The sequence below is a fragment of the Oxyura jamaicensis genome, chromosome 3, assembly GCF_011077185.1.
Source record: "Oxyura jamaicensis isolate SHBP4307 breed ruddy duck chromosome 3, BPBGC_Ojam_1.0, whole genome shotgun sequence".
NCBI classification, from domain to species: domain Eukaryota; kingdom Metazoa; phylum Chordata; class Aves; order Anseriformes; family Anatidae; genus Oxyura; species Oxyura jamaicensis.
Window position 1 is genome coordinate 70,351,962 of NC_048895.1, and position 14,647 is coordinate 70,366,608.

General features: G+C 40.8%; 1 protein-coding gene across 1 annotated transcript in view; it reads right to left on the minus strand.

Moving 5' to 3' along the window:
* Positions 1-14,554, minus strand: part of SLC16A10 (solute carrier family 16 member 10) — a 70,610-nt gene extending 56,056 nt beyond the window's left edge. The window contains exon 1 of the mRNA XM_035322124.1: positions 14,127-14,554. Coding sequence (XP_035178015.1) covers positions 14,127-14,457 — 331 coding nt within the window. The 5' untranslated portion in view covers positions 14,458-14,554. The remainder of the gene's footprint in view (positions 1-14,126) is intronic.
* Between the last annotated feature and the right edge of the window lie 93 nt (positions 14,555-14,647).

Consider the following 14,647-nt stretch of genomic DNA (forward strand, 5'->3'; position numbering starts at 1 on the left):
CAGCAAAAAAAAAAAAAAAAAAAAAGCAATAAAAAGACACTAGGAAATACCAAATCAAACAAGTTTCTATTAGTAGTAGTCTACAGAAGAAAATGTTAAACCACTTATAAACTCAAGGAAAATATTGGAGGGCATTTTCTGTTTTGCACATGACAACTGCATGTATATGGTGCAAGAGACCCATAGATTTAAAAACACATGAAGTGGACAAAATGCACAGGTATGTCTACTCAAGTCAGTCTTGAATCAGGTAAATTTTCATTAATCAATCATGCTAACCAATATTAACATCAAAATTTGTATATGTAGTGGCAAATACAATGCCTGACCTCTTAATGATCGAGTTTCCACTCTCTACAGGTTTTATGAACAAAACACCAGAGATGTGTCATGGCAGAAACAGGAATCTGAGAATAGGAGGCTGCATTTGACATCTTCCTAGAAATGTCTGTGCGTGTATTCAGAAACAGAAGTTCCTGTGTGCCAGAAGCAGTTTTGTCTGTGTATTCCAAATAAAGACATTATGTACTTAACAGCTAGTATCTGCAACATGCAACCTCGCATACTTTCTGCTTGTATCAAGCTGTGGATCGTTTACTCTCGAGGAGTGCTCCCAAAGCCCCTGTGCCCTCTTCTGCTCACCACAAGCATTCTCAATAGCCTTTGGGAGGCATGCAGGGCCATTAGCACCCTTTGCTCCCGGGGAGGGGAGTGCAAGTGCCTGCTATAACATGCCTCAGGAGAGATAAATATGCACACACTCTCTCTTTCTTAGTGTGCTAACTAAAAACAGCTGCAACACCCATCCACCCAACGGAGGGTCTGAGCGTGGCTGGGTCTAAGGAAAAGTGGTTTTAAAAGCACAAACCCTCAGCACTAATGGGATATCTCAACTGGACTTTGTTTAGGATTGTGGAGGATATAGTCCTTAGGGATAAAGAAGCATTTGTCATTAAGTGGTTAAACTTTTTTGCACATCAAGAAGTCTTGTGACTATTTAATGTTTTTTCCCCCTACTATTCATAATGGGGCTTGGAAAATGAATTTACAGCAATACTAGCATGAAATTCTGCAACAACTCAAAATGGAAGTAAAGCATGACTTACTGAGATCACTTTGTCCTTCCAGAATATTAATAATGTACATGTTAAGTCTGTTATATCCTGATATTTTGACAGTAATTAAAATAAGTGAAAGGAGATCAAATAAAACTGAATTCTCCAAATTGAGGAAGTCTCAAGCAGAGATACCACAATGAAAAGACTGTCTACAGGAAAGATGTAGAGTTCTCATTAACAGGCAGAAACATACTGCATGGGACAATTACTTCCAGAGTATTTAATCTGAGTTAACCAGGATGTTGTCATCCCTTTGCCAGAATCCCTGTGGAATTTTAATCAAAGATGTAATGTAATAGAAGTCCTAACACACACAATGTAATAAAATCAGAAGGAACATACTGTATCATTTGAAAATATCAACAGCTGAATAGCAATTCAAGAAAGGCAGACACAGATTTCTATAGCCTCAAAAAAAGGCATAAAATTTCCATAGCAATAATCTACAGGGACAGAAAATACTCGTTGGGTTGGAAAGATCCAGGAAGCATTTAAATTACTCTTTAATTATCCGGCAAATATGCTGCAAAATGTTAAGAAATTAAGTCAGCAGGCAGACCTGATAGTTTTTTGTTGTTGTTGTTGTTTTTTAAAGGTGGATTTGAGGTTTGCTTTTATATAATTATTTTGTGGCTTTGAGGAGGGGACAATTTTGCTCCTAGACATACAAAGGCTCCATCAAAGTCCAAGCAGTAAAGGCAGCTCTGAGCTACTGAGTAGGAACTGTGAATAATGACTCCTAGCATCCTGAGGCTGCTCTCCAAAGGCAAAGAAGTGTCAGCCAGCAGTGACAAGGAACATGACTTTCAGGTAACAGTATCTAAAAGACAAAACAAGTACACCCAGATATCATAAACAAAAAGAATTTTGAAAACTAACCCACCTATGTTATGTTGAATAAGGGAGAATCAGGAAAAATACATACAGCACATAATGATGTCACAGGCTAGACCAAAGCTAAATAGCATATCTCTCTTTTGTGTCTGAAGATCAATCCAAAGAGTAAAGAGTGAACAAGAGTAACTCTGGTCATACAAGAGCAATACATATAGAACCTTATTCCACATATGTTCTAGCTTTTTGCTGTCAGAAATGTCCACAGAAATTTCCATCTTCAGTTCAACTTTGGTCAATAAGTATATCTCTCCTTACACATATCCCAAAAGGTTCAACTGCAATAATTATGAATAAAAAAGAAAGCCCAGCTTCTACTCATCTATTGTTAGTCTTTTTTTAATAGTTCACTAGTTCTGACAGTTCTATAAACTTACAAAACTGATTTCTCTAAGAGCTAAGATGTCCTGCTTATGGAGCAATTATCCAAAGATTAGTGTTTGGTAATTCATTTATTCTCTTCAATGAGCAGAAATAATGGGGATTGGTTTTCCGTGACTTTAAGCAGTTCATGCTCATTGCTACCAGATGCTCAAAGTCATTACAATGAATCAAAGCAGGAAAATACAATAATTGGATTAAAGAGTTACTTTTACCTTTCCCTCTTTCCGATTGAAAATGGAAAACCATTTTACCTCATTTAATAAAAGGAATGCAAAAATAGATGTAGTTAAAATAATAGCAAGCCTAGTAAAATAACGGAGGAGTAATCTCATTTTCCTGCATTTCTTCTCTGGTTTGAGTGCCAGGAAAAGCAACAAGTTGCAAACCAGTCAGCTACAGGAACTGTAGAAAGCTGTGCTTCTTCACAGTGGCGATTTGCATCAGCAAAGTATTGAGAGCACCCATACGCACAGGAAGTCAGAGCCCCTACATCTTGCTGCTGAAGACCAAAACAACAACAACAAATTCTTAAGAAATGAATTGGGTAGATAACATTTTTACTTAAGAAAAGTGAACAAGTTCAGAAAGATAAAACACAAATACTCCTCTAGGCATTTTCTAATAGGGCAGCACTGACCTTTCCAGATGCTGCTCAGTATCTGGAAGGGGAAAGCCTGGACTGAGACACTAAGTTCTAAGAAAAGAACGAAGGGGGCCTTCATTTGCATGCAGCAACTTGGGAGCAACACTAGTTGCTCACACCTGCTTAAGCCAAAATGCAGCACACTATTCCAATGATCTATTTTTGTATCAACTGATCTACTTTCACAGACACTGAAAGCATTAAAGAACAAGAACACAAGTTAAAGGGTTTAAAAAACATTTAGTATATACCATGCATTAGCTTATATAAAAATGAGACTGCTGATATGAAACAATCAGGACTTCTTAAATCAAGAGGTCAGCAAATCTAATATTTAGGCTTTAAGCTCAGTTTTTCAATTTTTATTCTACTATTTAACCTGTAAAACCAATATAATCCAGAAGTATCTGTAAGTTCTATGTTAAAAGATGAAATCTTTCGAGTTTTAAATGTTAGAATATTTTCTAAAGTCTTTTCCTTAGAATAAGGAAATATTACCAGAATGCTTCCACTTGTATTTGCTTATAATCCAGATAAATACTAGTCAGCTAATGTAGTTATTAGACAGTTTTCACCTAGAAGGCCTCCAAACTTCATTTACAGGTAGTCATCTTTATAAGGTAGACACATGACCAGAAGCGTCAAATGGCACACTAGCCCAGACAATATTTTACAATTTAAAAAAATAGTGACTGGCAGGCGCCAACTGGCCCAGATAGGGCAAAGCATTATGCCCTGCTATGACAACTTGCAGAAGAGCAGTAGTTTCAGAGAGGCAGCAATTTCCCGTTTTAAGCTCTTACCAAATCCAGGGCTCAGCATGCATGCACTCACTCTCCAGAGCCAGGGCACAGAAGACAGGCAGCACCAGTCAGTTATGTATAGCCGGGACCTGTAATCCTGCCAATATCCGAACTGGAAGCCAAGAGGTTACAGATAAGAAAATCACACTGAACAGCTACACCTTGCCTGAAAACATGCTTTAGAGCTCTACCAATATTAGGCTGCTAAACTGCTTCGTCTTTGAGATATTCATACTGATTTTTCTTCTGCGTAGCTTAACTTTGCACATTAAGAAACCACTGACTACAACCATTCCTGGAAAAGCTCCTTATTCCCAGAAATGACTGAAAGTAATTCAGCACCTACAATGACAGCATAACTATTAAGAGCTACATAAATGAATTCACGCATTCCATTAAGGAAAAAGGTACTGTGTAGTTCAGAGAGTCCTTCTGAGAAACAGAATCACAGAAAAGCATTGGCCAAGGGAACCATACAACAGCCTGCTTCCCAGGCACACAGGAACTATGTTCTAGAGTAATTAGAGGCTGAAGCTCAGACATCACCTGGAAGACAACCTGTGGAATACAGCTAAATTACTAGCTACACGCAACACTGGAGCATCACAGTTCTATGGGTGTTGTTTTTTGTATGATCTTGACAGGCTCAAGGATCATACATTTGATTAACCTTCAAAACAGGAGAAAATTCTGACAAGAAAAAAACTAAAGATCCAACTGACTGAGTTTGTAAGTGTGATCTCCACTAGCTTGAAATGGTGTGAATGTCAGGGAGTATGGGTTTTGTTACTGTCAGAGCTAAGACTGTACAGATGGAACAGGTACCCAAAAACGCATGAGATTTTTGTTGTGCCCTCCTGCAAATATGAAATGCTCAGGTGAGACACAGGACACTGAGTGGGATTCAACTTGCAGCTTAAAGCATCCAAAAGCATGTGTCTGTGTGAGCAAAGAGTCAAAGCTCCCACTCAAGTCAGTGGAGATCTAGTCAGCACATGTAGGGTAACCTGCAGAGTAGATCAGCCCACTGTGAAGCAGAGGCCTGCACCTGGCCAGCTGAGCAACTCCCTGGATCCCATTTGAACATACGACTGGATCTCCATCAACTATACACTGTGAGCTGAATCCGTACCTTGGCAGGTCTCTCCTGGAGAAATATCACTCATTTTGCAGTGCTGCCTCAAAGTGTCCGTGTTGCCCTGAATTTCAACACGGCAAAACAGACAAGAATAAGGCAAAATGAAAAAACACTGATAAAAGCAAAGCACACATGACTGGTAGAATGTGATGCCAAACACCACTGAATGATTTGGCAGCAGTGCCATTTGGGAAGGCTCCAACTGCACCCTAGTTGTGTCTTCCACAACATACTGCAGCCCTCAGACAGTCACATTGGCTTCAACAGTCCCACAGTGATCCAAATAAAACCAGGAAAAAGAAAAGCAAGGAGGGGAATAACTATATGTAGTTTATTTATGATTTTAGCACATGCCAGAAATAACTGCTGAGGGTGAAAATGAAACTTAATACCTTCAAACCTATACTCCTTAAATCAGAGACCAGCCTAGAGGCCAGCTCTAACATCCCATGGTAGTGGTTTTTTTTTGTGTGTGTTTTTTTTGTTTGTTTGTTTTTTGCCACAAAACATTTGTAATATACATATCTTACTGAACTGAAATTCATTACTTACAGAGTTTCAAAGGATAAAGGTTTTACAATTATGAAATGACTTTAAACAAAAAAATGAGAGTAGCTACTATTAGAAAAAGTAATATAAAATTGAACACCAGAGTTAGGTCATGCTGAATAAACTTCTGTGGATACAAAGAGTAATGCTGTCCCTATCAATTTTGTGCAGTACTGCTCCAGCCTTCCCACTAAAGCTACCCCATTCTGTCATTGACTCCCTCCCCAGTCGGGGCACACCTTCAAGGGTCAGTGATTTCACTGCATGAAACTAAATAGGTTCATTAAACTGCTGCACTATGAACAAAAGATTCTGGTAAGTACAGAGGTGTGAAAACCGCTAATGCTCCATGCTTCAATTTGTAAAAATTAGGGTTGCTCTGATAGGATTAGAAAACCCATCTCAAGCTTGCACATTTAAGCTTCCAGACAACTTCCTAGTGCTGATTTAATTTTCTAGATCACTGCCTGCACCCAGCTGTGTCAGAAATTATAAGCTGATAGTTTTAATTTCTTTCAAGTTTGGAACGCTATGTTGGGTTTTCAAGAGTCTAAGCTACATAAATGTAGCAAAGATAGGAAATAACTCAAAGGTACAAAGGAATAAGGGACAATTTCAATTTGCTTTTATGTGCCCAAACCATAAAGGTTTTCTTAAAATCCATTTTCTTCAGTTCTGTCACACATGACACCTCAAACAGATGAGCGCAAGTGGCCACAGGCAGCGTTTTCACAAATAAATTGAAACAGAAGCCAAAAATCATTTTAAGTTATATATTCAATATTTGGGGAAAAAATATAGGAACATTAAATTGACCTTCTGGGAAGATTGTTACTCTGAACCATGACACATACCACTGACACTTTCAAAATATGCACCATAGTTCAGGCTCTTGATTTCAGTCTCACTTGCTTTGGATGTGACTATCATTTTTAGGTAAAGCACCATTACCACACCTTTTCAGGAAAAGAAAAACTGCATTAGATGGCAGCTGATGTCACTAACCAGTTCAAATCATGCTGAAACTAGCATAGTATGCACTAATCACGGCAACAAGTCGTCTTTCAGTTTCACTTAGACAGCCTATTGAGATTCTTCTAATCCCACTTTGAACTAAACTACAATATTATTTGATGCCGTAACGTTTTAATTGTTCTCCCAGCACATTTAATTAGACAGCAACACAATCCTGTGTTATAAGTAAGCCCTGACTGTACAGCCCAAGAGCAGTCAGACTTCTGATGCTTTCAATAGAATTTACAGACCTCCTGGGGCATATGGAATCAGTTTCTCCTTTATACCAACATTCTTGTTGTAAAATTATTTATCCTACATACTACTTATCTGCCATCCTGACCCTAGTCAGGAGCAAACTAAGAAGCTCTTTAAGAGACATCTGGATTGTAGACGTCTGGACATAGAAAATAAACAATGCAGATTCACAACAGTCAATCCAAGCACAGCTGGGCTCTGCCATGCCAATACCAGAAAGCACAGACAAAAGCCTCTGAAGATAAGCCCCATCTAAATATTCACTACAGATCAGTCTTTAATTAATATTAATGTTCCCTTTGCTTTTTTTCCTTGGATTCTTTGGCTCATAAGCACTCAGTGCAATACTCAATAAGAGCTCAAATGAGGTTTTCTCTCACCAGAGGAATCCTTTTTTTGGTGTTACAGTTGAGAAATGGTGTTGTGCAACAGAGCAGCTTTCCTACCTTGTACACAAACAGTGTTCCTTGTCATCACGTAACAAACTTGCAGTTATCAAAGCTGTGTTTTGTTCCAAAGGAATGGAATGATCTTTCCTTCTAGACTGCAGAAGCAGAAAGCTTAAAGATCCCAGCTTATTTGGGACTTTCCACCATGGAGATTTATCCCTGCTCATAGTTACTGCATTGATGAAATACAATAAAAATTAAGTATTTTATAAATGTGTCACCAAACTTTGTTTTTTAGGATACTTATCCAGTTGCACTTTCTTTTTGGATCCTTATTAGCAAAGCATCTTGTATTAAATGACTAAAATTCAGACTGTGAGACAGAATAAACTTTACAAGTGATTTGCAAGAGCACCACTAGTTAGAAATTCAAATAATAGTAAACAATGAGCTAATGTGCTTTAAATTACTTACTGTTCCTGACATAAACATTCTTAATAATGCAAAAGGAAAAAAAACATACCCTGGAGTACTTTGAGCATGTACATACTTCAGATTCAACCCCACTGAACATAGGCACACTGCAAAAAATAGTTAGCAACAAATTCACTGCTAGTCCTGCTTATTACAGCCACAAGGCAACAAGAAACTTGCTTTACAGCTTGTAGTCCAAGTCCACCTAAGGGAGACCGTGCTCCGTGGGATCAGAGACATGCTGCTAATAACAGCAAGAGGCTGGCGTCAACATCCCAGTAGCCTCTTCCCATGTGTGGGAACTAATACTAATGATTTTTAAATTGGTCCCATCCTTGCTAAAGAGCTGCTACTCTAACTTAGCTATTGCAACAAGTCATTCCTATCCAGTTCCCATGAAAATTAAAGGCGGGATATAAAACAGAGCTCCTATTATCTAATAAATTAGATTTATGGAAGTAAAGCAGAATGTAAGATCACAAGGGAATGTTTTCTCATAGCGTTATCCTTTCTGTATATATTTGCTGGAGATTAAACTGCAGTAGGCTGTGGCTGCTTTAACCATGTGTGTTCACAAAACAAAAGATTAAAAATTTGTAAAAGATCTATGAAAAAAATCTTTTATTCCTTCTACCACAGTAGCAGTTCTAAAATAAATCAGTTTTATTATCAGAGAGTGCCACATTAGCTTGGATGCAAGTCATCAACCCATCTCCTTCCTTACAGTTCATACAGCAGAAACAATTTTAAATTGGACAACGGCTTGCTAAACGTAATGAATGTTAATTGGAAGTCCTTATTTTCCATAGTAACACAAACCAGTCTAAGAAACAGTTTTAAGAATATTTTGTTGCAAAACGTGATTTTTGAGGGGTGGGATTTTATTAAAAGTTATTAAAACTTGTTATTCATAACCCAGACTGACAAACCCTTCTCTTCTTCACTGTGATGTTACATCACATTTTTTGAAATTAAATGGCAAGAGAGTAAAGAGTTCTGACTACCAAATTTTCTTAATGTTTAGCAAACCAAAGATACTTTCACATGACTGATCAAATACTCTTACCAATTCCCATCCTAGTGTTTTATAAGTATTAAACACAGTGTTTTATAAGTATTAAGCCACAGCACACTAGAAATGAGGAACTGAGATTAGGCTTCCAGGAGTAGAACAATTCTGCAGCTAAACCTGAACCCACCACCCAGTTCCTCAGTTAAGATGACCTTCATGCTCCTCATTGAGTAGTAAACTTCTGTATAAAGTTTAGGAAACACGAAGCTTCACACAACTTCTGGACCCTCACACAAGGAAAGGTGATGGCCTAGAGCAGAGCTCTAGGGGAGCAGCAGTGGTGCCATGAGGTACAGCCACCAGTCTCTACTGGTTGCCGCTCAACACAGCGGGTTTCGACCCAGACGGAGCACCCTGCTGTGGTAGACACAGCTGCAAGTGCAGAGGCTGCAGTATACAATTTCCAGAGGTCCTTTCCAACCTTGGCCATTTTGTGATTACCTGAAATTACCAAATTAGTCCAAACTGTATAAAGAAGTGTACAAATTTAGAAGTATGCTATAATACAGTTTGAGAATGGTCAATCCCATTTCAGCATGCAGACCAAGTAAGTAAATAAAAGGAAAGGAGCCCGATAACATTTAAACTTCAAGTGAACCTTTAACCATGCTGCATCACAAGAGGCTACAGAAATAAAATAATGGGAAACAAGACCGTATACTACCAGGAAACTAGTGTCTGGAGGCAAAGTAGACTGAGTTAAAAGACAAAAATTACCATTATGGCTGGGCAAACAACACTGGTGCATCTTGCTGAGTCTAACAAGAGGGTCTATTAATAAACATACAATTTGCTAACTTCCTCTTTAGACAGCAGTTATTTAGACTAGCTTAAAATCAGGAAGGGATTTGAGGAACATCAAAGAACACCAGCCAAAATGGATGAAGAAGAAGAAACTGAGCAGACTACTGGGACCAACTAACCAAAACAAAGTTAAAAATGGAGGAGCAATAAATACATAGCTTACTTTGAAGCTTTCCACTATCTGAACTGCACTACATGCAGGTATTGACAAAAAGCAGCCAACATTAGGTTATATAGATAATGCAGAATAGATAGCGCAATGCCATCACAACCTAACTTACGCCATAAAATGGCAAAGCCTCATCTGGATTATGACACACAGTACCTTTTTTCTCCATCTTACAAAAGACTATAGAAGAATTAGACAATACCATAGAAAAAAACATTAACCAACAGCATGTAAATGTTCCACATGGAACAAAACTGGTAAGACTTGAAAGGTTTATCCAAGGAAAAGACACAGGGGAAACACGTGAAAATATATAAACACAACAGCCATGTACCACACACACACACCAGTCCCAAGCCACTTCACCTGAAAGCAAAACGTCAGACAACAGAACAGCAAACATTTAGATAAGGAACGTTCAAACCGAAGAAGGAAAGAAGTTTCTTCTGGTACTTGGAAATCAGATTGGTTTTCATCCAGGTTTTCTATCTGCAGCACAGTCCAACCACGTGATGCTTCTTACTTGGATTAGAAATGAGAGTGCTCAATAAGAAGTTAGAAATTGCTGTTTTAGGGTGAGGATGGGAAACAGTTTTAACACCATCTTAAGAGCTATCAAGTAATACATTTCTCGTACGAATAAAAAGTAAGCCAAATAAAGTTTCATTTAATAGTTTTAAGAAGTTTTAAACTATTTTAACATCACGTTAACTCAGGAACTCTTTCATTATTTACTTTGATGCATGTAACTAGGTTAGCATAGCCACAGGCAGGCACTAAACCACAGCAAGCTGTTTAGTGCTCCAAGAGCACCACCAGCTCTAGCAGAACTTCATCGTACACTAACAGCAAATTACACTGCACAACATTCAATAGCATTTTGATTTCATCCAGCTTGTCACCTCATAAATAAAATATAGTAAAATCTTTGCATTTACAAGGATTTGGTTGAAGGAGATTGCAGAGTATGCAGTTTGTTTGAAAGGCAGCACAGGCAAGTGCTTAACTTAAGGCACGTGTTTGAAAGGCAGCACAGGCAAGTGCTTAACTTAAGGCACGTGTGTCTCACCTGCAGAATGGTTACAGTAGCCAGTCGTTTTTATACTTTTATAAGGACATGTATTATACCTGTGAAACTGAAGTACTACTTCTAAAGATGGCCATAAAAATAAACTGGTACAAGCACACCTCTTCCTGAAAGTCTTAAATTTGCTATTTTTGCTTATTTGCTAATTCACGACTCCACTGAAAAGCATATTGCATACTACAGAACTGTATTAGAATGACAATAAATAGAGGGTCCCACTAATTTAACTAGGCAAGCCACTCTGATGTGCGCTACTCTATTACAACTTCATAATCATCAATTCATGGAATTATTCTTTCTTTCATCATATCTATTTTATTAATTTAAACATTGTCTGGATTTTTATCTGTCAATCTAAGTGCCACCATCCAACTTTCATTGCTCCAAGCCAAGGGAGAGTTATTTGTAGACCACTTTACCCTTTTATTAGGCAGACCATCCTGAAGCCTCCCACACAACAAGCTTCCAAACTAAACCCTTGTTTTGACATGTTTCTCTGAAAAGAGAAAAAGGGGCTATGAAATTATTGTGATATTTCATTGACATTGTTTTTTTCCCACCCAATTTGTTTCTCAAATGCAATGAGCTTTAACAATGAAAGGTCTCGTTTCCTGAGACTGCAGGCACGTTTCTCTAGAAGCTTGATACTTAGCATTAGGAACTTTTCCTTTTCTATAGTTGTGCATCAACTAGCTTATGAACAAAAAAATAAATGGATACACAAGGAAACAGAAATTACATAAGCTATGAAAACAATTATATTTTGAGCAATATAATTAACAAAATATCAATACAAGTTGTGTCCAAAGTTTTTCATTGTGTCAGAATCAGGTGCCCCCTGGAGAGGTTTTGAATGTGTGAAGAAGTTTGTCAGTTCTTCCAGTAACAATCATTCTAAATCCTGCAACAATGTTAAGTGTAGTTACTCAGCTTGTTTACCCAGCGTGCATTCTGCACACTGGAGATAGCCCAGCTGCCTTGCCTGTACTTTTGGTTCCTCCCACTCCTTATTTACAAGGCTTCTTGACTGCAGTCTCCTCCCTTCTGCCTCCTCCTGTTTTGCCTTTCATGCACATTAAGTATTCATCCATTAAAAAAAAATAACAAAAATAGCACGTGCTGTAGTCTACCTCATTCCTCTTTGCAAGGAAAACACAAGGCAACAGACAACTACTAGCTTGCCCTAAACAAAAACCTCCAGCGACACGCATGCTTCTGGCAACAGCTAAGTAATCTTGTAATGACATTAAAAAGCTGGATTCTGTGGTACTATGGGTAAACAGCTGGGGTCCCAGAGAAAGTTACCTGGAATATGTATGGTTCTCAAAAGCCACCATTCCAGATTTTAAAGGTGCCCTCTCCCCAGAGATTAGAATATTAAACTTTATATTTGAAAGCAAAACCATACGGCAAGAAAATTTTCACTACAAATCCCAGTTTTCAGATGCACTAAATCTGATTCACAAACTGAAGCTGCGGTCAGTCTGAATGAGAGACTAACTAGATTAAGTACCAGCATCGATACCCTGTGAATGATCTGGCTAGGGTTGTCTCTAACACTAAAATCATACTGACTTCATCCATTTCCATCCATTAGTCATACCATCTAATCCATCAGTGGTTCAAATAAAAGCAACCCTAAGTGCAGTTTGCCATTTCTGATCATAAATCCCCTTTCTGACAAGCTAAACACTGCATCAAAATTTTAGTTCAATTTGACTCCCAATCTATCCTCTTCAAGATCACAAACAGCAGACAAGCAGTTTAAGACAACAAAGTCCAGCACCAAGGAACAAAAAGCTGTGTTTGACAGCTGCTGCTTAGTCCTTACAGTGCCTACCCTCATCAGGGTACTCTCAGGTGTGAGAAGAAAGAGCACCTTTATAGCTGCAGTTCTGCTGATCACAGGAGACACTTCTGTAATTGCAGTCCCTTCTCCTCATGTGCACACCAGTCACTTAGTCAAGGCGGCTATCTGAGGCCATTTCCCCTGAACCTACCCGTTTGAATCAAAAAGAACCGAAGTGAACATCATCTGCATGACCCAAACCATAGCACACCTGTCAAACAAAACCAGAATGCAGCTGTAGCTTTTTAAAAAAATAAAATAAAATAAAATAAAATAAAATAAAATAAAATAAAATAAGGAAGAAAGAAGTGATGCAGGTCACTGTGACTGCATCCAACTGGATTCAAAACTCTTCCTGCTTTTCTGAACAGGCTGCAAAACAACTAGGCTACAAAAACAGGTCCCACCCCCCCCTTCTCTGAGGCTAAGCGAAGTGTCAAAAACATGGGTGGAGCACACCCTCAATCCCACCTCACTTTAAAACCAGTGGCGCAATTACTTTTCTGGAGGGTAGAAGATAATAACCCCAATCCTCCCTCCTCTTGTTGATTGTTTTGACTTAGACACAATAACCTAACAAGTCACATTTTTTAAGCACAAGGACTCTATTTTGAAAGGCAGTCAGTAGAGAACCAGGTCCCCAGCAGCAGCAGCTACCCCTCTGCCCCACGAAGGGAGGGAACAGACACCACCGGTGTCATTTCTCACTCCTGACCTGCCCAGCTCCCAGCCCTGCGTGCAGCTGTTTTGGGCACCTCCTTTAACCAGGCACCCTGCCCCGTGCATCCATCTGCCCCCGGGGGCAGGCGCTGTGACACCTGGTGTGGGCACAGGCACAGCACCTCACCTTCCTAGCTCAAGAGCTGTAGAGCTAAGGACCTTACCTGGCACCACAAATAGCTGAAACACCAGAGTACAGCAGTTAGTGCTCCACCACAGCTTTCTTACTCGGTGCAGAGTGAACACCTGCTTTGGTTGTTGACTTGACACAGAGATATTGTTATTAAGCTGGGGGGGGCGGGCCCAACTCGCCCCAGCGTTAAGGAATACGATTTCCAAAGCTGCTTTAAAGGTCTGTAACAACTCCGCGCTGCAAGTTTCCTAGAAGGCTAACACCTCTGCGGGGCTATTTCACCGGAACGCCTTTCTTTATTATGAAGAAACAAAAACACATGAGGCAACGCTGGTTATTTCAGCGCTCCTTTTTAACATTTTTGAGCTGCTTTCTAAAGGAGCCAACTTCGTTATTATTTTCTACGATAAATCAGTCGCCGTAAAGGCGAGAGGCGCACACCCCCAGCCGAATCCCAGGGCGCTTTTCTAGGCGCACACGCGTGAAGCTGAACCCAGGTGAGCCCGGGGTGCCTTTGGGGAGCGGGGACGGCAGCGTGGCAGCACCAGGACGCCCCGGGGCTTCACCAAACCCCATCCCCTTAGGCGGAGCCCCCCGGGCTCGGTCAGAGCCCCCCCGCGCCCCTCACCTGTCTTGAAGGCCATCTGCCGGTCCTCGCTGCCGCCGAAGTGCTGCAGCATGGAGACGAAGAGGACGCCGCACGAGTTCTGGATGCCGAACACGGCACCGTTGCACCACATGGCAGCCAGCATCACCACCCAGCCCCAGCCGCCCTCGGGGGGCTCACCGGGACCCTCCCCAGGTCCCGGCACCTCCGGCCGGGCCACGGGCACTGCCCCGCCGCCGTCCCCCGCCGGGCCCCGCTCGCCGCCGCCGTTCTCCTGCCGCAGCCCCGCCGGGGAGGCGCCCGCGGGACCCCCCTCGCCCTGCGGCGCCGGCTGCTCGCTCACCGGCGCCATCCTCGGCCGCCTGCCTTCCTCCCTCCTCCTCCTCCTCCTCACCCCCTGGCCACGGGCATCCCGCGGCGCCCCGGGGCTGGGAGCTGGGCGTGCGCGCCCCCGACACACACAGGCGCGCGCACGAGGCCTCGGCCGCGCGGCCCCGCCGCCGCCGCCGCTTTATTTTCAAAGGGGGGAGCCCCCGGGGGGG